Source organism: Clinocottus analis, unplaced genomic scaffold (assembly GCF_023055335.1).
Source record: "Clinocottus analis isolate CAN_PGR_092001 unplaced genomic scaffold, fCliAna1.0.p SCAF_1, whole genome shotgun sequence".
Taxonomy (NCBI): Eukaryota; Metazoa; Chordata; class Actinopteri; order Perciformes; family Cottidae; genus Clinocottus; species Clinocottus analis.
In genome coordinates, this window is record NW_027175820.1 from 13,671,125 (window position 1) to 13,693,622 (window position 22,498).

General features: G+C 39.8%; 4 protein-coding genes across 8 annotated transcripts in view; 2 read left to right on the plus strand and 2 right to left on the minus strand.

Annotated features, from left to right (window-relative positions):
* Positions 1-124: 124 nt before the first annotated feature.
* cox4i1 (cytochrome c oxidase subunit 4I1) lies at positions 125-2,924 on the minus strand. Its single transcript, XM_068580926.1, has 5 exons — positions 2,845-2,924; positions 1,665-1,741; positions 844-1,008; positions 623-754; positions 125-441 (listed from the first exon to the last, which is right to left on the minus strand). Exons 2-5 carry the CDS (start codon positions 1,738-1,740, stop codon positions 305-307), a joined length of 510 nt encoding a protein of 169 aa, XP_068437027.1. The 5' UTR covers position 1,741; positions 2,845-2,924; the 3' UTR covers positions 125-304.
* A 75-nt stretch (positions 2,925-2,999) lies between these two features.
* emc8 (ER membrane protein complex subunit 8) lies at positions 3,000-5,883 on the plus strand. Its single transcript, XM_068581037.1, has 5 exons — positions 3,000-3,485; positions 3,876-3,952; positions 4,062-4,131; positions 4,554-4,648; positions 4,797-5,883. The coding sequence occupies exons 1-5, from the start codon at positions 3,273-3,275 to the stop codon at positions 4,954-4,956; spliced, it is 615 nt and encodes a 204-aa protein (XP_068437138.1). The 5' UTR covers positions 3,000-3,272; the 3' UTR covers positions 4,957-5,883.
* A 2,992-nt stretch (positions 5,884-8,875) lies between these two features.
* gins2 (GINS complex subunit 2) lies at positions 8,876-11,703 on the plus strand. Its single transcript, XM_068574662.1, has 5 exons — positions 8,876-9,086; positions 9,294-9,408; positions 10,512-10,611; positions 10,759-10,885; positions 11,394-11,703. Exons 1-5 carry the CDS (start codon positions 8,997-8,999, stop codon positions 11,505-11,507), a joined length of 546 nt encoding a protein of 181 aa, XP_068430763.1. The 5' UTR covers positions 8,876-8,996; the 3' UTR covers positions 11,508-11,703.
* A 452-nt stretch (positions 11,704-12,155) lies between these two features.
* Positions 12,156-22,498, minus strand: part of gse1b (Gse1 coiled-coil protein b) — a 154,894-nt gene continuing 144,551 nt past the window's right edge. For 4 of the 5 annotated variants that reach the window (XM_068581422.1, XM_068581196.1, XM_068581343.1 and 1 more), the window contains 10 exons: positions 22,034-22,398; positions 21,251-21,581; positions 18,932-19,569; positions 18,663-18,775; positions 18,305-18,572; positions 17,434-17,547; positions 16,899-17,273; positions 15,641-15,979; positions 14,979-15,082; positions 12,156-14,738 (listed from right to left, as the gene is read on the minus strand). In XM_068581422.1, the coding sequence (XP_068437523.1) occupies positions 14,598-14,738; positions 14,979-15,082; positions 15,641-15,979; positions 16,899-17,273; positions 17,434-17,547; positions 18,305-18,572; positions 18,663-18,775; positions 18,932-19,569; positions 21,251-21,581; positions 22,034-22,398 (2,788 nt within the window). In that variant the 3' untranslated portion in view covers positions 12,156-14,597. The remainder of the gene's footprint in view (positions 14,739-14,978; positions 15,083-15,640; positions 15,980-16,898; positions 17,274-17,433; positions 17,548-18,304; positions 18,573-18,662; positions 18,776-18,931; positions 19,570-21,250; positions 21,582-22,033; positions 22,399-22,498) is intronic. The other variant, XM_068581510.1, reaches the window with a different exon arrangement.

Below are 22,498 nucleotides of genomic sequence, written 5' to 3' on the forward strand. Positions count from 1 at the left end.
TTTAAACAATTTGAAATTACACTGTCAATTATTTGCCAATGCAGCTGGTCTTTGGTTAACTGGCAAAGATAAGATAATGTAAAGACATTTACATAGAAGTCAACAAATCAACACATTTAAAATATAAGTTTGATCAGTTTAATCATTTTTATTTCTATAATACACAACCATAAGAGGAAGATGCCTTCCAAATTGCAGACTGGTGTAATGTGAACAGTTGATGAATACAGAAATATAGATATTCTTGTATCTTTGAAGTGGTCTGCCTTTATCTTCAACTAAGTATTATGGTCCTCTGGGTCTTTTACTTTTTCCACTGCTTGTTTTCGTAGTCCCACTTGGATGCAAATCCCTCCACTGGGTTCATTTTCATGTCCAACGCCCTTTGAAGCTCCTTCGCTTTCCACTCTTCATCAAATGTGTGTGGGACGTCTCCATACACTACAAAGAAACAACGTGTTAAGTAGTATGCTTAATTAGACTGCATCAAGCAAGTGTAACAGATGATTGCATTCATATACGTTTGATTAGGAAACAAAAAAGGTATCACCTCATCAAATCTTTAACAATTTTGCAGACACATGATTATCAATCTTGCAGTTACACTTGTTGGCAGACATACCATACAGTCTCTGCCAGAGCACAACCAGACCAGTGAAGCCAAGTAGGAAAAGCAACCCTCCAACCACACTTTTCCACTCAGATGATGTCTGGGTCATCTCGGCAAAGCTTTGTTTGAAGCTGATGCGGTACACTAAACATTGGAAACACAAAATGTAGATGAATTACAAATGACTTTTTTAAATCATTAATACATTACTAAATTGTGCAATGCAGTCATACATGCAAGCTTCTCCTCATCAGAGAGAGCAGCCCAGGAGCCCTTCTCTTTCTCCTTCAGGGACGTCTGCTCTGGACTCAGGGTTTGCACATAGCAGATATCCGGGAGGGGATTCTCCCGCCTGTCAAAGTAGGCAGGGAGAGTGTAGTCCTCTACCTTAGCAACACCTGCAGGAGATTAGAAAGAATGCCTTAACACACAAGTTTCACTATCACAGAACGTTGACATTCATTGCCAACCTTTCCTGACATGTATATTTTAAGTATACCACTATTTGTTTTACTTTGTTGGACTGTGCTACACTGGTATAAAAAATATGCTGATAATAACGTGTATAATCAGCTGTCCACCTGCATACTCAAATATGAATTTAAGCAAAGCGACAGATGTATTTAGGATGTATGTGTCAGGCAGTTAAAAAGATCGGAGAGTAAAAATGGCTTCTTAAACACCAGAAGCACATTACAGAATGAAAATGTGTTGTTGGGACTAAGAGAAAAAGTGATGTTTATATAAACAAAACTATCATGGGAGGGAGGGGCAATTTGTTAAATTATAGCCCCACTATGAAACAAATGTTAAGAAGATTCTTTACTTTAGATCATTTTGAATTTTGTTGTCGAACATAGAATTGTCATTTGTGATTTTGTTTTCTGAGATTTACAATCTCTTGAGCCATTGAAAGGACACTATGGATTTATATAACAAGGAAAACCATTGTTTGGCTCTTTGATACAAAGTAATAAAAAATTATATGAGGCACTACTCCAATCTAGGATTATTCCCCTTTGCCAAAAATAGAGTCCGTTTGAGTCACTCATACCATGTCCTCCACGAACACAAACGGACGTGGAGATCGCACGTTTGCCAATAAGGCGAAGGGCTCTGGTCGCCAGCATTCTGTGAAAAAGATCATAAATAAGAAAGATATTCGTTAACTTTAAAATATTTAAACGTTTCCTAATGTATGCCAAATTACTATGATTCTTCTGGTGACCACATTATATATATATATATATATATATATATATATATATATGTGTATATATATATATATATATATATATATATATATATGTGTATATATATATGTGTATATATATATATATACATATATATATATATATATGTGTATATATATATGTGTATATATATATATATACATGTGTATATATATATATATATATATATATGTATATATATATATGTATATATGTATATGTATATATGTATATATATATATGTATATATATATATGTATATATATATATGTATATATGTATATATATATATATATATGTATATATATATATGTATATATATATATATATATATATATATATATATATATATATATATATATATATATATATATATCAGATAATTAGCTCTGGTTTTAGCGAATTTATTATGTTACGATTTACAGCATCTTAACAGATGTTGTAAATACTTGCATTCAAACAAGTATTTGCATAACACAAACTTTATGGCTATATATACACACGCTTTGAACAGTGCATCGATTGTATATAGGTCAAATTCAGTTATTGTTCTTCTAAACCAAAGGTTTATCGTTAGCTACAAAGTAAAGCTAAGCTAATGTTAGCGTTAGCAGCAAACACAAGGTCATAGCGCTAATGAAAACGGACCACTAAAATACAAGGTTCTTTGAGCCAGTACTGAATAACTCACGCAATACTTTCCCATTTACTGAGTTTGCGTGTATATAAGCCCATGGCAGGGCACTTCAACAGCTAACTATCTGCGCAATACACCTGCTTCCACAAATCTGATGCTACAAACTAACGGTAGCTAACCGGTATTAGCCCGTCCAATCTGACAAAGTCACTTGTAGACGATTTAATATTTCAGTTGAAATGGCCATTTAATGTTTGGCTATTACTCCGATTTTAATATGTATAGTGTCACAATGTGAGAAAGTGGTAAGATATGATGTATTTAGAAATGGTTAAAAGGATGCAGTTGATTAAAGAAAATACAACCTGCCGTGTCTTCCTAGCTCCAGTACACTGACGCTGTTATGGGGTATGATGGTGACCGGAAAGACGTAAATCGTGTTAGGGGGACGTGAACAGACCGAACGGATGATTCTCTACGATCTAATTTTACGATATTTCTATTCTGATTTACGGCACCACCGGTGCTGCAGAAACAAGAGGAAGGTGGAAGCAAGACTAGCTTAGATTTCGTAACAGTAATTCATATTGTGTAAAAAAAAGACTATTGTCATTTTTGATAATTGTAAAGCTTACAGGTTTGTGTCCGTCAGGTGAATGCTGAGGGATATTTACTTACTTTTCTGTTGGCATTGCCGTTAGCTAACCGTACCAGACAGTTTCTCATCGTTTAGCCACGCAACTTCTCAGGATCTGTCAATTTTCGTACCGAGTCCGCCGATTTTCTCGTAAACATGCCTATCCAGCTGACCAGTCAGGCTTACTGTAAAATGGTTTTACATGCTGCCAAGTACCCTCACTGCGCGGTGAATGGCTTGTTGGTGGCAGAGAAAATGAAGGAGAAAAAGAAAGACAGCCACGGCGAACCGGTCTTGTGTGTGGATTGTGTGCCGCTGTTTCACGGCACTCTTGCTCTGGCACCGATGCTAGAAGTAGCTTTAACACTGGTAAGTAGCCGTAAATTAAATTGTACACGTTTACTTTTTTTTGGGGTAGTCCTAGCTTGAACTACTACAACATGATACACAAGTAATACTGCAAAACAAAATGTCCTGATGTGGTTATTGTTTTAGAACTGTTTATAATGATTTTGATTGAACTTCACAGTCATGTGGTAGTCTGACGCGCTGAATTCCCCTTCCTTAATAACAGGTGGTTGTAACGTCGTGTTGTTCCCCCAATGAGGGCTGACTAAATATTCCAATCACCTCGCAGTTTAATTAAACTACTCAAGTTTTGGATTGAATTGCTTGTAGCCATGTGTGGACGTTTTTCTCATGTTGGTCTGACCTGTGCTGTCCTGTCTTTTTATGTTGGCTCCACTGCTCCTATCTCAGATTGATACTTGGTGCAAAGAAAATAACTACCTCATTGCCGGCTATTATCAAGCCAATGAACGCACAAAGGACTCAAGGTACAAACAAAACAAAAATGGACACCAACACCCTGCTGTTCCAAGAAAATGATTAATAAGAAAACCCTGCCCCAAACTACCTTTGGTCATCTCTCTATCTCACTTGCAGACCCAACCAAGTTGCAGAAAAAGTGGCTGCAAGGATTTCTGAGAACTTCAGTGAAGCAGCAATTGTTATGGTAATAGTACATTATTTAGACTGATGTCAATGAATACTGTGTGCATTCTGAAAGGGATGCTGTGAATTTGGTATGTTCTTGCTTTGATTAGGCTGCTGTTTATCAGCATTCTCAAGTTTGGGATGTTGATGCAATTACCTGAACTGACTCGGAAGACTTCTTCAAACACTCTTTGCTATTTAACTGCATAATCATGTAATGATTGTATTGTATTAATAAAAACAACAATATGTTCACAGATTGGTTTCTGCTTAGAGATTTGTGTTATCATGTACAGAGAAAATGAATGCACTTGGCTGCCTGGAAGCTGTTTGTAAAGTATACATGATTAATAATAAGTTCCATAAAGTAGTTATGTAGCAATACATAACAGGTCTGTTTGCTAATTATTCCCTTGTGATTTCTGTTTTTTTTTTACTCAGGTGGACAGCAGTAGATTAAGAATGAGCTGTTTGGAGCCCATTGTGCATATCCATGACCATCATGAAAACAAGTGGAAAAGCAGAGAAGTAACTTTGTAAGTTGCTTTTTTTTTAGCCATTTCATTAGAGACTGTGCAAACACAACCACAGTTAGCTTCTAGCATAGACGCTCCCTGTGTTCTCTTATTAACTAGCAAAATAGTGTACGTTGTTTATTCCCCAAATTATGTTTTTGTCTTCCAGTGACTGTTTTGAAGACTGGAGCGAAGCACAAAAGATCACATCTGCTCTGTTAGAGGGAAGGTCCTACGAGAACTTGATTGACTTTGACAATCACTTAGATGATTTGAGGAACGACTGGACCAACCCTGTGATCAACAAGTCCGTCCTGGATCTGTGCTAAGCCAGTCACACAGGAGTACCCTACACAGACACATATCTCTGCCGTTTCAGCATGCATGATGCTACTTATCTTGTAGCACAGGAGTACAAAAATGCTGAACGCACGATCTTTGTTCCATGAAAAGCGCCTCCTACTGAGAGGAACTTGCGGAGCACTGACTTGTTAGGCCAAAATCTTTTACGACAAGAGCCATATGTGCTCTGTTGGCCTGTGTCGACCTTTACAAGGTGATACTGAGGTGATGAAGGCAATGATGTGTTTGACTGCAGCTTTAATGTTTAGTTTTTTTTCCTACATTGGTTTGTGTTTATTCATTGTTGTGTGCATAAACTTAAATTCTAGAGTATTTTATCTATTTTTTCCTCTTAAATATAATTACACCCAGTAGCCATACAGAGATCATGCAATTTAAGGAGATGATTGTGCTACTGAGATATGATATAGATACATGTTCTCTATTATAGGTGTAGTTAGTTAAATTTAAATATAGAACTGGAGTCTGAAAATGTTTGTGGGCAGTTTATTCAAAAGGAAGATAATAAAATAAAGAGTTAGTGAATATTAAAGTGTTCTTATCTCAACAGATGTGACTTTTAAAATATGAATTCTTATGCAAACATTTCTATGATGGATGTATCCTGCTATTGTTCTTGGTACACATCAGAATGTCATTCTTCTGATGATCCACATGTTGGCGTATTGGCTTTTGGTTGTTTTGGAAGATTTGTTCAGAAATACAGTATGGGAAAATAGAATCTACATTTGGCTTTATGTTTATTTGTTGTAAGAAATAAGTAATAGTTTGTATTTATACTTAATTGACTGCTCTAAATCCTACTATGTAATATGTAATGTTAAAACATTTGAATACTTAATGTTGGGATACAGAACTACCTTTGTATTTACATTTCATTAGAATTTATCAGTAAGAGCTATTAAATAATGCTGTGGAAGTCACTTTTTTTTCTTTTTTTTAAACCTACATTTTATAAACTGAATGTACAATGAAATCCCTTTTGGAGCCAAGTCTTTGTCAGACTCATGTAATTTAGTAAATTATTTTACATGTGACGTTAGGCATTTACCACTGCCTTTGAGGGCTTCAGGTTTTGGTTTAATTTTGTATGGCTTACAAATTCACTAATTGTATTAACGGCTTTAATGTCTCCATCAGGGACAGGGTCATATGTTATCTGCTCACAACCAGTGGGATAGCAAATAATATTAAACGTATGTTTTGGTAATTTTGCATTACAGAATTGATAATAAAACCCTGTTGTAACTTACAGGGTGAAATCCTCAAGAAAAAGAATGGGAGTATTAAATTGAATTAACTAAAAAGATCACCTGGTCAGAGAATATAAAAAATAAGATTGAAATCTAAGGTTGGGATATTTAAAGTAAACTGGATATACGTTTTTATGACACAGCCTGAGTCTATAGACTGTAATTTCACATGCCCAGAAATAAATTAAAGAAACTCAGAACTGCCTATTAAATTGCTGTAATTTCATAAACAATTACTTATTCCATTTAGTTTGTTTTGTATTGCCCAAAATCACAAATACAAATTTGCCACCGAGGGCTTTACAGTCTGTACAAATACAATATCCCTGTCTCAGAACCTCACATCGAATCAGGAAAAACTCCAAATAAAGATAGTTAAAAACCCGTTCACAGGGGGAAAAAAGGGAAGAAACCTGAGGGAAGTGAGGATCCCTCTCCCCGGATGGACAGAAGCAATAGATGTACAGATTGAAAAACCTTACAATGTTACAGCACATTCAATAAACATGACAGAAATGATTCATATGATGAGTAGTAGGCATGGACCACGATCCAGATAACCACAGTCCACGTCAGCAGAAGAAGGTAGAGAGGAGGAGCATCAGCAGGATATGGCAGGAGACAGGATGCAGGACCGGCTTCAGATTATAATAACCTTTACTCGCTTCACTTTGTGGGTCAACAGAACTATTCCAAATTGGTCAAATGCTCATTAATGGTAGGAATGCTAAAATGAATCATAGCAAAAAAATATTAATTGTTTTATTTTCCTTATTTACACACACATTTGACAGTATATACCATTATCATTATAAGATAAGTCAATCTATTTAAATTTACAATTTCTCCCAATGCTAAATAATATACTATCTAGCTGTAGGAACCTTAAAAAGAAGAATTCACTTTGATTAGCTTGGAAATTCATGTTTACTAACAGAGATACGTGATTCTCACAAAACGGCAACGGTACAAACCTATAAAATACTGATAAAACTACCCAATAGTAGTAGTTATTTAATATAGCAACACCAAAAATAAGCTTATACAGCAGTATGAAGCCACAAGTTAATTCAAAGCTAAACCACTGACCTGATTGGGACTGACTTGACCTTCAGCTACGCAACATTACATTTAGCTGACAAGACACTAACTGAGAATGTTGGTTTTGACTCAAAACGTTTTTCCCTGAAGTAAAACTATTAATTATAATTGGTACAACTGAACTGGTGAAGAGAGAGGCATTGTGTACTAAAGAAGGAGCTTTCAATTTTGATGGATCCTTTAAAGAATAATAAGAATGCTTTAAAATGTATTCTAGAGCAATTTACTATATTTTAACGTTCCAATTTTTCACAAAGTGCCTAAGTTTAACAGCGTATTTAGTTTCCCTATTGTCATCAGAATCATTAGCCGTCTGGCAGGCAAGGCACCATTATTCATATTTGCCTTTGCAACAATCCCGCACGAACAGAGCATAGAGTAGCCTGTGGCCTCCATAGTGAGCCCAATCATACACAGGAACATCAATTCTCAATCATGCACAGCCAATACTTGACAATTGTTTCAAAGTTCATAGAATCCAGCTATGACAAATCCAGAGGCTTTCCAGTAAGTCTATGTGCTGATGTTTTAGAGTCTGTGAAGCATACAAACAATGTCCAGCTGTTTACTGTTACTCTTTGTCACTTCATTTATAGCTTGCTGATATTTATGAACTCTTGCATCTGCAGAACACCATCCATTACACACAGTTGGGTTTCTTTACCACGTGATGCCACGGCCCCATGGTCAATAACCCTGCAGTGCACCTGTACGCATGTACGCAGACAACACACCTGTCGGTATATATATATATATATATATATATATATATATATATATATATATATATATATATATATATATATATATATATATGTGTGTGTGTGTGTGTGTGTGTGTAATCTCATGTATATACATACATATAAATATATTACACGGTATAAACACAAAGGCAAACATAGAAAAGATTACTCTGACAGATGTTATTTACCAAAAAAGGTCAGGTATATTTCTTAAATCAGAGGTAAAGCTAAAATTCAAGATCTATTTTGAGCTTATTTAATGCTACATTAATGTATTTAAATTGGCTCTGTGGTCTGTTGCCCCTTACATGCACAGTTTAGTTTATAACATGCAATGTAACAGATAAAACTGCAATACAGCAGAAGCATTGGTCGATGTTCATGTAAGTACAAAATTGTAATAGTACATACCTATACTACTATAAAGTTAAATTAAATTTCAGGGCTTCATCATCTGGTCAATATTGCCACCTAATGGCGCATATTTGCAACTGTCGTTGATGTCACAGACCAAGGTTTAAAACATTAAGGAATGGTCAGTGTCGTCAGTAAAACTGGACACAGCCGCGCCAATTAACTGACACGTTCTCAAAAGATCATATGTATGCGGGTGTTATTTGGATGAAGGTATATGTGTGTATTTATGTGTGTATTTATGTGTGTATTTAAATAAGCCGAATGGTAAAACGAAAAAGATGCGCCAAGTGTGGAGATGTAGCGGACATGCAGTTAAAGTGCGCAATGATACAACGTGGCCACAGCGTGACAGCTCGTGACGTAACTCTCTCATCCTACGTCGTCCGTTGACGTTCATGCAAGCGCCAGCGCGGGAACAAGGACACCCGTAGACGTGAGCTCGGGTAAAAAGAGTATTGTGAAAACAAAAGTAATCTCGCCAAACAGACAGCCATGGACCCCTCGGAGGTAGAGTTCCTCGCCGAGAAAGAGATGGTGAAGATAATACCAAACTTCAGTTTGGACAAGGTCTATTTAATCGGGGTAAGGAGCGTAACGCGCGTTTGCCTACACGTTGTTTATAAACTCTTATGACGTTAGCCTCAGTAGCTTAATAGCTAACGGCAGCGTAAACCACACGTTACAGTCTGACGGCTTTTACTGTGTATTCATGGGTCAGCCGTGATCTCTCCAACATGTATGTGACGGTGAAGAGTCAGGTGACGGTACGGTCTTCCTCTCTGTGCTCAGGGGGACCTGGGTCCCTTCAACCCGGGGCTGCCTGTGGATGTCCCCGTGTGGCTGGCGCTCAACTTGAAGCAGAGACAGAAATGTAGGATTGTTCCTCCTGCGTGGATGGATGTTGGTGAGATACGCGAGCGTAAACAAGTATTTGATGTGGGATACTTGAATATCAAATGACGTGTGACGTGCGTATCTTTTAATCAAGAAGTCACTGATCCTTAGTCAAGCTATATCGTCTTAACATTGGATGAACAAGTGAAAGACTCCATGTTTTCCATAGCTGCATCATTCATGTGTGCCTCACGTAGAAATATGGCCGTGAGCATCAATGCAACACATTTGATCAAAAGCCTTGCCTTTGTTTACTACACAACTTGTGTTTTCTTCTGTGTTATGTGGACTTTCAGAAGGTTAAATCTTCTTCACAGCTTTCACACTCAAAAATAAAGTTTTAAACACAGAACATTTAGAATCACGTTGCACTATTTAGCAACGTTTACATTAGACATGATTTTAAGTAAAAACAATAGATTTAAGATTGCTACATTCATCCAGAATCAGAAGTAGACATTTGTTTTAACGTAATGATTACACTTCAATCACTTCAACCGGTGTAATATAAATACACTTTATTCTGTCTGAGCATATATAACATTGTTATTGTGGATTCGGTTTTCATTACTGTTTATTTATATTACTTTTATTTAAATTTTTACTATGTCTCTTCTGTACACTTTAGGCCATTTGCTGTTGTAATCCTGTAATTTTCTCCATTGTGAGACTAACATTGGAAATCCAATCTAATTAGGTTTAAGCTTGCATACATACATTTGCTTTATTATTATTACCCTTTGATTTGTTGTATGGGGTACTGATACCTTTTTTATTAGGATGTGGCTGGTATTATTCTGGACTTTTCTTATTGTCTACAAATGCCACAAAAAATAACAACCCGTTAATCCATCTTTTAATAGTTTCAAGCTTCCTTACACTTTCTTTGGCACTCAGCCTCCAGCTAAGTACAGGACTGAAGGGTCCTCTTTGTTGACTGAGCACAAAATCCACCAGATGCTGAAAAGAATTGTAATTGGTACTTTTACAACTCATACATGTCAGAATCTCTCAAATGGAGTCTTTGAGAGACATTTATGCAAATGTCTCCCATCTTGCAATGTGCTTTATTAAATTACAGTTTTTGACTTTCCTGCTGTTTATAATGGACAGAGAAACTGGAGGAGATGCGAGAGCTTGAGAGGAAAGAGGACACATTCACGCCGGTTCCCAGTCCTTACTACATGGAGCTGACCAAACTGCTGCTGAACTAGTGAGTCATTGAGATTTAGGTAATCCCCCATGCATAATTAGGGCTTCCGTCTTATTGTGCTCATGGTGTTTATAGTTACGAAATTCTCCCTTTATTGTCTGTGTATGTTATCTTCTACATCACATGATGGTTTGTGTGTCCCTGTAGTGCATCTGACAACATCCCTAAAGCAGATGAGATCCGCACACTGGTCAAAGACATCTGGGACACCCGTATTGCCAAACTCCGCCTCTCCGCCGACAGCTTCATCAGTCAGCTGGAGGCTCATGCCAAGGTAAAACTGATTATGAGATTCACACCCTGGGATATTGTAGAGCTGGAACTATTTATTAAACAATTGATTAGTTAATTAACAGCAAATTATTCAGCTTTTTTTGCAAATTCCCTAGTTTTTGCTTCTTGACTTGCAGTTTAACATTAGCTGTTCTCTTGGGAACCTGAGATGGGCAACCTTCACTATTCACTGACATTTCTTTATATTTAGGCTAAACAAATACATACTTGTAAGGATATTGGTAACATAGCTGCTTACATGTACGGTCTAATTTTAAAAAGCCTCTGGAGGTTTTGTTGAAATTCAAGAAAAATGTAAGTTGAAGAGGATTAACAACCCTCCGTGTCAATTAACCTTTTATCCCCTCATCTTGTGGCCCTTCGGCTTATTAAGATTCAGCAGGTATGAGCACAAGTGCTTGCAGCACTCATTAAGAGAAAGAAGGTTAGATTTACTTGTTTAAAACTGACCTTGTCTCCTGTCTCTCTCTGCTTCCATCCCTTTATAGCTGGACAACCTGACTCTGATGGAGATCAACACCATACGAGCGTTTCTTCTCAACTCTCTCAACTGCATGTACAAACTACGTTCCAACCTGCAGCCGGGTTCAAGTAAAAGATAGTTCACAGACTTTTGAGCCCCGACATCAAGGCTTGCTGAACAGGTTTGGATCTTGGACTGAGAATCTGATCGGCATTGGACTGCAAGGATTGTACTTTCCCATCAGCCTCTGTCATGACTAAAATCTTTGAAATTTAATTCAGAAGATTCATGGTAATGGTTGATTGGAGTTTTTTTCAGGATATATATATATATATATATATATATATATATATATATATATATATATATAGTTGTTGAGTGATCTGTGTTTTTGTTGTGTCATCATTGGAAAATAAATGTATTGAGTATTTCTCGAGTAAATATAATTTTTTCCATGCGAGAAAACTAAACATTTAAAGAATTTACTGTGGGCTTTGTATTGGGCATTTTATAGAGAACTCAATTAATCTACAATTGTAAGTTCTTGTGGGGATATTTGCCCTGTATTTGAACTTTCCCAAAGCTTTAAGAGCAGTTGAGAATCGCAGCATCTCATGGACAACTCCATGTTTAAATACTAACAGATCTACAAAGAATCTTTGCCAACTAATGTACAAAACCAAATATTCTTAGTGTTTTACCGTCCAACGAATCTGTCCATACCAGCACCACAAACAAAGGTTGATATTTAACATTTTTGAAATATTTTATTTTCTTTTTTGTCTGAAATCACAGCCATATATTCATAAATACCTAATTACTACATTCAACAAAGAATATATTACATTACAATGAATTCAAACAAGTACATTTTAAAAACAGGATTTCACAGCATCTAGACATCCTCCACTGAGTAATGGGGCTATTGCGTGGGCGTGCGTGGGCTGTAGACGCAGGAAGGCCGGGTAAGACGCACACTGAACTGCGCCTTGGCAGCGGACCTCAGCATGCCTCTTCTGTTCTGTAAAAATGACAGACTACACTCTGTATCCACCTGATCCTCTGAACTGGGCCTCATTTATAAAAAGGTGTTGCGATTAAATTAGTTCTTGGAGATTCATTTCGATAAAGGAATTCTGTGTCGGTTCTTGGCATGCACATATTTGAAAGGTGTGAGACGTACAGTAGACACTTGAATGTAAAATGTTAAGTCCCTGATCACTGGCGTTATGTGTAGACTGTTCATCATGTGGACTGCAACTCATTCACATGCTCCCAAATTCTTGAGGCACTTGTAATTAGCATATTGTATGTAGGGGGGTAGCTGTGCTTCAGTTCTTAGAAATTAACTTTCTTTTTTAAGTTTCTTTTTTTACTATGAAATACTAGAACCCCCGAGTCTTAACACCAACTGTCCCACCACTGTAACTTGTGCAGGCTCTTCAATTCAAAATGATGATTATGCACCTCCTTGCTGGGCTTTGGGGTCTTCAATCGCACATGCAACCATAAAGCTGAGTCAACAAGAGTTACAGGGTAGAACGTCAGGTCAGAGCTGACGGGGAGGAGCAATTGCAGACAGGTTGTACATGTGTACGAGGTAAAGTAAATTAAACCAGTCTGATTTTATATGTACTACAAAATGCCCAGTTTAAAAACCTCTCCACTTTTCCAGTCGGTTATTTATAGATGTTGGGAACTTTGGATAGTTGGAAACCTAAAAAAAAAGGGGTAAATGCAGGAAGGAGTGGAATCAATGGTATTCAGCAGTGGAAGATGGCTATTCTGGTTTGAAGGGTTGGCTACCTAAATGCAACTCAATTTAAAATTAAGAATCCAAAATGCAACCTTTTTTTTCATTTTGGCACTGTCATCATTACTGCTGATAAGGGCTTGTAAGGCGTAACTTTATGCAAACCGTCATACTGTTTGAGTCTAATGCTATGTAATGTCATACAAAGTGAAGTGAAAGGTCCAATGGTAGGATAAAGCATCAAAAAAACAGTTTCATCAGCTGGCTGCTTAAGAGACTCTTCATGTCTTTACAAAATCAAGTATGTCAAATGACCAAAGTAAAAAAGAAAAAAGAACTAATTATATTGTCACTGGATCTGAACTGGTTTCTGTAGGAGAATATCACAAGCTAACAGCAGCAGTGACGCTGACCAGAGGAGTTGGTGATGGGCACCAAGACAGAGAGACACATGTTGCTGTGAAGGAAGGGGGATGAGAGGGTGGGAGACGCGTCTCAGGACCTCTAAGGAAGCTTTGACGCCAGATGAGGTGGCTGGGTCAGGAGTAAGAAGAGTGTATCCTGTTCTCTCTCACTCTGTTAAATGTTTCAAAATTAGCTGTTCTGGCCAGCAGCAGTACAAAGACTAAAAGCAAGGCTTTCTTTTCCAACCCCCAAAAAGCATATAACATATAAAAATGGCAGTTTTTTTTCTTTAAAAGAACAATGATTAAAGGAATAAAAACATACAAAATCTTTTAAGTCTCCATATTATTTACAATACAAGGCTGAAGCACCTTTTAAAATTCTTATTCCCAGATTTTCTATTTCGAAATAAAACATTTCCTTAATTCTTTCCAAAAATGTGCATTTTCTAAGTTCTTCCCTAATTTAAACAGTTCTTTGTTGTAACACAGTACCACCAGGTAGTTCTTCAGATTTTATTCTTAAGTGCATTTCCAGTTCAAAAGCTCATGTGGCCACTGTGATAAAAATCAGTCCCGACTGACCAGAAGCCTTTGAAGCATTCAAGTCTCTTGATGACACCCGTGTTGGGGTAGCTACTCCCTCATTGGCAGGATTGTCTGTGTAGCTGTGGCGGTGAGGGATGCAAGGACTGAACAAGAGAGCAGCGGGGACTGAAGAATGTATGACAAATAGGTGTGTGTGTGTGCGTGTGCGTGCGTGTGTGTGTGTGTGTTGATCTTCAGGTATTCCTGTCCCATGCTCTCCGGGTTGGCTACATTGGCACACGTTAGTGGCTCGTGGCACATTCCCTGGCTGGCCACAATTCAAAGACTGCCTATCCTTCACTGTATGGTCCTGTCTCCTTTGCATTCACCGTTCATCTATCCATTCACTCAATTCATTCATTCATTCATCTAGCCAGCCATATTCTCCTCCATGGAGACATGTGGACCAGGCCATGAAAAATAAACTCTGGGTGTCAGTCTGAAGGGGGAGTAGGCCCAAGGCCATCAGCTCAGCGTGTTGGGGTCACCTGGGAGGGTAGCCCTTGTAATGGCCGCCTCTTGGCCAGTGTGTCTGTGGCAGCGTCAAACACTTCCTGAAGTGCTCCAGCTCTGCTTGTAGCTTCTCCCTTTCCATTGCCAGCTTCTGTCTCTGGGACATTAACTCCTACACAACCAGGGAATACAAACAATATAAAATGAACAACAACAAAGAAGAAACCGCAATAGAAACTCATTTTCCAAGAGGGACAGCATATATTTCAAAGATTATAAAGGTGTGTCATACTCAAGGTAGTGTGTGTGGAGAAGGGAATTGTTACTGGGTAGGTGTTCACCAGTTTGTGCTTTGAGATAAAGCAAAGTGTATGATAATTCACAATAAGTGGTGTGTGAGCATGCGTCTTACCCCCATGCTATGAGACAGCTGCTCAGCAGTCAGACTGAGGTTGTAGTTCTGAGCTTCCAGTCTTCGACACTGGCTCTGCAACACTTGTCGCTCCAAACTTTGCTCTAGAGGACAACAGAAATAAATGAGAGTTGGGTATGAGAAACAAAAATAACAGTAGCAGCAGTGAGCATTAGCTACTTTGCGATAGAAAGAGGATGCCACAAGGTGATTTACCACTACAGTTTTTTTTTAGATTAGTATGTGTTCATGTTTAAAAAGGCTACTAAAATACACCCGTGACATTGTGTGTTTTCAAAGACTTTCATTGATGAAATGGATGTTTAATTTCGACTGACTATACGAATAAAAATCCTGGTCACACATTTATTTGCACATAACTGAAATGTATAGGAAAAAAACAAATACCGCTCTCTAACAAAGCAACAAGACTATAACAAATCAAGTCTAATTTCAATCACTAAACAGTAGACGCTTGTACACTACTGCATTACAATGAAAATAGGGAAACACTGCATTATGAACCTACTAAATGAGATACTGATGTCTTTTTCAGAGAAAGGCGTTAGACCGCTTTAAAAAAATGGGGTAGAAGACACATACAAATATGAGAGTTATGAAATTTTTAGCAGCATCACGGCATGTTCTCTGTAGCTACTTACCTTCAACGTATTCCTGATAGGCTTCAAATATAGATTCAATTCCCTGCCATTTGGAAGCAGGAGCCTCCTCTTCCTCCTCATCCTCTTCCTCCTCAGAGTCATCTGGATCAGACAGGTCCTCCCTCGTCCCTGAGGCTTCCCGGTGAAGGGCTACAGAGAAGTGCTGCCCGTTGGGCTGAGGGTGAGCCAGTGAGAGTGGATGGGGAAATGAATGTGCGTTTGAGTGAGATTGTGGATGCAGTTGCGGCAGCCGACCAGGGGCGCTCTGAAGCTCTGGAATGTTGTAGTGAACAGAGGACTCCTGGAGGTGGGAGGCCTCCGACATGCCTGTGGCACCGCCTGAAGGACAAGATGGGAGAGAAGGCAGGTGTTGTAGTATTTCGTACATTTGTATTCATTTCAATAGTGGAAAAAGGATTAATTGATTAATCTAGAGATACGTATAACAATTATTTGTGTTATTGGTTTATCTGCTGATTAATTTCTCAATTGACCGGGTAATTGTTTGGTCTCTAAATTGTCATAAAATCAGGGTTCCCACACAATAGATTGTGTTCTAGGACATTTTCAATTATGATCTTGCCGGCATTACAGACAGGGATCTGTGGAAGTCTGACTTAAATTATGTGCAGTCTATGGCTCGAACTTTTACCTGAAATCATCTCTTAAGTGCTTATCATACTATGATCAATGTATCATCATTTCTATTATAATAAAGACTGCCACAGTTACCAACCAGCAGTGACTGATATTTACATTATTAAGTTTTGTCCACTTAAGTTGTAACCTGCATGTGCTAAATGTGACCTGAAAAAAAGCTACGCTGATGTCTTCAATAGTTTACCATCATACGCAATTGTTTTTAAAAGTGGTATTAGTCGATAATCAATAGTCGTTGATTAATTCTATGTGGATCAACAAAATGTTTTAGCTCTAGATTGACTAACTGATCAGTTAAAACATTATAAATAATTAAAGAGATGGATTAATAATTTAGGTTAATTTATCATGCAAAAACACAAAACATTGCTTTTTGGACTATTGGTTGGACAAAGCACATGACACTGCGCTATGGGAAATTGTGATGACAATTTCCAGATATTTTCTTTCAAAAAGAAAGAATGTTCCTGGCGGACCTGTAACAACCTGTCCCTCAGGCTTACTGATGAAGGGTGGCCTCTCTCGTCACTATTCTGTCTTGCTGCATATCAGTCTCCATCGTAGACAAATATCTATTAACGTGGCTTGTGCTGCTTACCTTTATGCTTCTGCAGCGCCTTCTGAGTGGACTGAAGCACAGATTCGTGGAACTGCTGGGCAAATTCCTCCGGGGTGAAGCTGTCCCAGGGTTTGGTGCGTCCGTTGATGCTGTGAGGGCCCTCTTTAGCCTGCAGGGGGAGTGGGGGCCGCAAGCTGTTCAGTAGGCTGGAGCTCTTCTTAGAGGCCGGCCCCTCACTGGGCCCCCGGGCCTTGTCTGGGTAGACAGCTGGAGAAGGGGGTTCCTTTGGTCTTAATGTCTCCCCAAGGGGTTTTGGGTGACCATTGGGGGATGCTGGGCAATGCGAGGAGGGGCTAGAAGGTCTGACACTGTGGTGGCCTTCTGATTCAGAGGAGGGCTGGGCAAATGCAGAATCTGCAATCATTCGAAGATATGCGAGTCAATATGAGGTCAAGCTACACATCAGTGAAGATGAAACGTCAGATACATCACAAATGAATGATTTTAGAACAATAAGCCAATACTTTAGCGATGAGGGAGTGTGTATGTGTATGTCCTTTCGCATGTGTCTCACCAGAAATCTGTGCTGGAGGACTCTTACACAGCGGATGAGGGGCATGTCTAATGGTATCCAAGGTTACGCTCTTTTCTTTAACAGCATGAAGCAGCTCAACCACCCTTTCATTATCTAGGAGACAGAAAATTAGTCAGTCTTGTCTGTATGTACCTTACTCACAAAATGTGTGCGCATGCGTAAACTGCGGTTGAATGTGGCCTGCCAGAGGCAGTGCGCTGCCATCTGCCGGCAGCAGACAGTAAATTAAGAGGATTAGGCTGAGATCACTGTAAACCCACTGCTGCCACTCCAATTCCTCGTCAGTATGTGAGCGTGTGTGTGCATATAAAGAAAGTGTCTACTAGCAGAACCTTGACACAAGTCCATCTTTCTAACTGGGGCAATGTACGGCATTACATTATACATACGTTGCTTAAAATATGCAGCATATAATACAGGGGTTTGATGTTGGCACAATCCTTGTCTGACCCCTTTATGATTTCCTCCAAGGCTCAAGTCAATGCAAAGCAGGCAGAGCTTAGCAGAAGTGAAGTGTCAGCAAGCTGAGAATTACTACTTTCTTGAAGCTAAGTGAGCATGCAGTCAGTCTTCTTCTAAACTTTACTGAAATGAGATGTCAGAGAGAAATGAGATGTCAGACAAAAGAGACATATGGGGATGTTTGTTTGGAATGCAAGTGGAGTTAGCTGTCTGGGCACAGTGATTATTTTCTTAAACAATGAGTAAGACATAGTTTATTTAAGAATAGCTAAGAGGCATTGTTATGCACAGTTAAGTCTTCCACTTGTTAACATACTTTTGGAAACATAATTAAACAAAACCATTGGTAAGCACCACTAAAGATTTGTCTATAACTAAATCCCCTTACCTCTCCTCTGCTGTATAGTGACATGGGACAGTTTGAACGTGGTGAGGAAGCGCTTCTTATCCTCCAGCTCTGGTGCTCGGTCCATTTCCTCCGGGGTGAAGCGCGTGCTGAGTTGGGCAGGAGGAGGGGGAGTGCGTTTTGATTGCGAGAAAGGTGGTGAAGGGCTGCGTTCCCTGAGCCTCCTCCTCCTTTTCCTTCTCTTCTGCTGCACCAGATCATCTCGCCGGCCCACTGTGGTCAGGCCAAACACTCCCAAGAAATCCAATTTCTGTGCAGGAGAGGCAAAATAAATCTCATGTTTTGTCATGAGTGTTTGCAGAACGCACAGAAAATGTGATTAGGTTGGCAGGTGCTTTACCTCTGTGGAGTCATCCAGTTTGAGTGGGGGCTGCTCTGCTACTCTCTTGAGATGAGATCTAACCTCCTCCTCATCACTCTCATCATATGAGTCATCCAGCTCATAGTAGTAACCTGCAGGAAGCAAAGAGGTCACTACTAAACACCTCACTTTAAAACCCTTTAATAAAGTTGACTGTTGAATAAAACAAGATAAATTCTATGATTTTTAAAAACATGCAAGAGTGCATGTTATCAGGTGTAGTGCTACAGTGTGCTTAGGGTAAGTACCTTTTTCCCTGGCCTCCCTCCTTCTCTTCTCCTCCAGGTCCAGCTTGCTGACAGGCCTTCGGTGCTGCTGAAGGAAGTCATCATAGATCAGCATTGTGTCTGGACCCATCCCCGCTGTGGCTACCTGTCCCATGCCCGGCCCAGGGACCATTCCTAGCCCTTGTCCGTGTCTACTCTGCCCCGGGTGTCCCTGGAGGCTCTTAAGTCCAGCATTGCTTTTCATTGCTCCCTCCAGTTCATACTGGCTGGATAGAGACAGTGATGCCCTCTGCTGGCTGAAGAAGGACTGGGTGGATTTCTCCAGATCAGCAAGGAATGTGTTGGGTTCCGGCAGGCCCGGAGGACCTCTCATAAGGGGATACTTCTCCATTGCGCCCACTTCTCTCCTTCGTGCTCCATCCTCATATTTAGAGGAACCTGGGGGCAGCCTACTGAGCTCATAATGTCCCATCCCTGAGGGCTCGTGGTTACGTCTGGACTCTGAGGGGGTTTCAATAAGAGATGCAGGGTTCCACAGGGTGGTGGGAGGGTGGTGTTCGCGTGGTGGCTGAGGAGGTTTAGGGGAGATGAGTGGTGGAGGAGCGCCTAAGTGAGAGTGGAGGTCCCGGCTTCCTGGTTCATGGTGATTTGGTATGGATCTGTAGGGATGCAATGGGACAGGGGTCATGTTAATCTGTTAGAAATACTTAACAATGCCTGTCTCCTCCAAAATGTATTATTAGTGTTTTCCAATTACACAAGCAACAAGTAAAGACACCCCAGAGTGCTTATATGCCTTGCCTATTTCCCTTCATCCCTGTCAGTATGTCTGTGGGGTTGTGTGTGCAAAGCAGTGTTATCAAGCCCAAACAGAGTAGCTCAGAGCTGAGTGAGGATGTGGCCAAGACACACAATGTCCTCCAGATATACAGGCCTGTTTTTGATCTGTTAGGTCTGCGTAGTGCGGCATGCACACACACACCTATACACATGCACATGCGCGCGCGCGCGCACACACACACACACACACACACACACACACATACACACACACACAGGTAGAGAATGCTTCTAGAGAGCAGTCTGGAAGAGGCCAGGAAAAGACGGGCAAGCAGAGAAGAATATGATTGACTTAGGAAGGTTAAGGAAAACAATAGATTGACAGAAACACAATCAGAATCAATGATACGAGATAGAGAAGAAGTAAGTATGTATATAAGTATGTGTGTATATATATATATATATATATATATATATATATATATATATATATATATATATATATATATATATATATATATATATATATATATAACACAATATATATATATATATATATATATATATATATATATATATATATATATATATATATATATATATATATATATATATATATATATATATATTTGGTGGTGGAAAACAAATGGCAACAGTGAGGAAGAAAGAAAGGCAGATGGCTGATGGACACTGTCTTGAGCGTCTTTCCAAATCAAACCTGGCAGGATTGCACACTGCATGACCAGTCAAATTATGTATGCCTCCCTGTTTGTGTTTGTGTTTCTGTGTGTATGAGTGAATACAATGTGCGTTATCTGCAATCTGCAGCCCGTGAGCTGTAATTCTGCGATTATACCGTTTGGTAACTGATAGCGGATGTGTGTATCTCTCCTGTATGGCCAGTTCAGAATTAACCACAGCCTCACTTCTGATCGCTCACAACAACACAAACACAGGCACAGTGACAAAGGAGGGTAAGCAGGGGGCTTACGCTGAACAAGGTTGAGAGGATTAGCCGAGAATTAGCCTTTGTGTATCTTAGCCATCCCACGCACTGCCTGTTTGATACCCCTACTTTCTACACATGAAACAGCATCAGGACATGGACATCGTCCTCATCCGGACTTCACTTTGCACCCTACATTAACACCCGAACATAGCTGCCTGTTTGCCTCTCAGGCCTGGACGTACGCATGGGCAGCAACAGAGTAGACATGATGCTTCTGACAAGGTTTATGTGTTTTCAGGCATGCTTAAAAACAAACATCTAAAGCCTGCCAGCTTATGAGGCTTCAGAACAGAGGCACAACTGTCCCCATAAGGCTAGCAGAGACCGACACCAAAAAACCCTAAAATAGTTTGCACTGAAAGCATGCATGCGTGGTGTCATAGAGCGCCCCAGAGCTGCTTGTCTCTGTCGGATTGGGGAAAACAACTATGCAACGGCCAAAGCATGTGTAAATAAATACTGCCAGCATGTGGTTAAAACCATATGTTGGTTTGAAATCTCTGCGTGTTGGCTGCACTGCAATGAGTTTAGTCCTGCGAGTGTTGTCTCACCTGTGTGGGTCCGTCCTGTGATCTACCGCGTCTGCGGGCCGGCCCAAGTCCAGGTGCTGCTCCAGAACCTGCTGGCGGAACTCAGACACCTGGTACTGACGGTCCTCTTTCTCCTGCCGCAGCTTACGTTGCCGCGCTAACCACCTCTCCTCCTCATTGGTCCTCTGAGCAATCATTGAGGCCGAGAGCCCCGTCATTACAGCGCTGGACCCCAGGTAGAGGCCGTGGCCCGGGATTAAACCAGGGATGGGATGATTTAATTGGACCATTGAAGAGTGGAGTCCCGCCGGCACTGGTTTGGGAGCTGGAGGTGCGGAATCTTTGGTTTTCTCTTTGGAGGGAGAAAAGGTAAACATTTAGAGATACAACTAATTGTTTTTCATTTGATTAAATTCCTATTCATGGATCATTGACGGTGAAGAGACATAAGCAAGAGCACACATTCTTCAAATTGCATGTTTTTGACAGTCCAAAACCTAAAAATATTCAGTTTACAATATTATTATTATTTGTATTTCTTCTTATCTTCTATTTACTTTCCTGTTATTTTCTTCATGATTATTAAAAACTGATTAACACGTACCAAAAAAAAAAGGTTTTACACAAATAGTGAAACAATTAACTGATTATCATTAAATGCTGATTTTTTTGCAAAATAAAAAATGTATTTGACTTGTTTATGTATTGCCTCATTGATCCAGCTGATAGTGTTTATAAGGACAAGTGTTTACAAGCAGTGTGATTAGAGCTGAGGGAAGCTACAGAGGAAGCACGGACACATACCAGCCCGGTTAGGGGTGAGTCTCTCGGGCTTGCTTCTGTCCTCCTGCCCCCTCATGGCATGGAGCTCAGCCAGATAGTGGCTCTCCATGGCCTTGGATGCCTGCAGCTCCTTCTCCCTCAGTGCTCTCTCCTTCTGCCTTTCCATCTCCTTCTCTCTTTCTCTCTCCCTCTCCCTGTCCCTTTCTCGCTCTCTTTCCCTCTCACGCTCTCTCTCCCTCTCCAGCTCCTTCTCCCGCTCTCTCTCCCTCTCCCGTTCTCTCTCTCGTTCTTTCTCTCTCTCAGCCTCCCGCTCTCTCTCTTTTTCACGCTCACGTTCTCGTTCTCGCTCCCTCTCTCTCTGTCGCAGCTCGTCCTCCAGCTGAAGCCTAAAAAGCAAGGATGGACAAAGAGGTAGAAGTAGAAAGATGTTGGTTGAATTAGAAAGAAATCATAGCACACTGCCAAGCTCTATTGTATGAATGCACT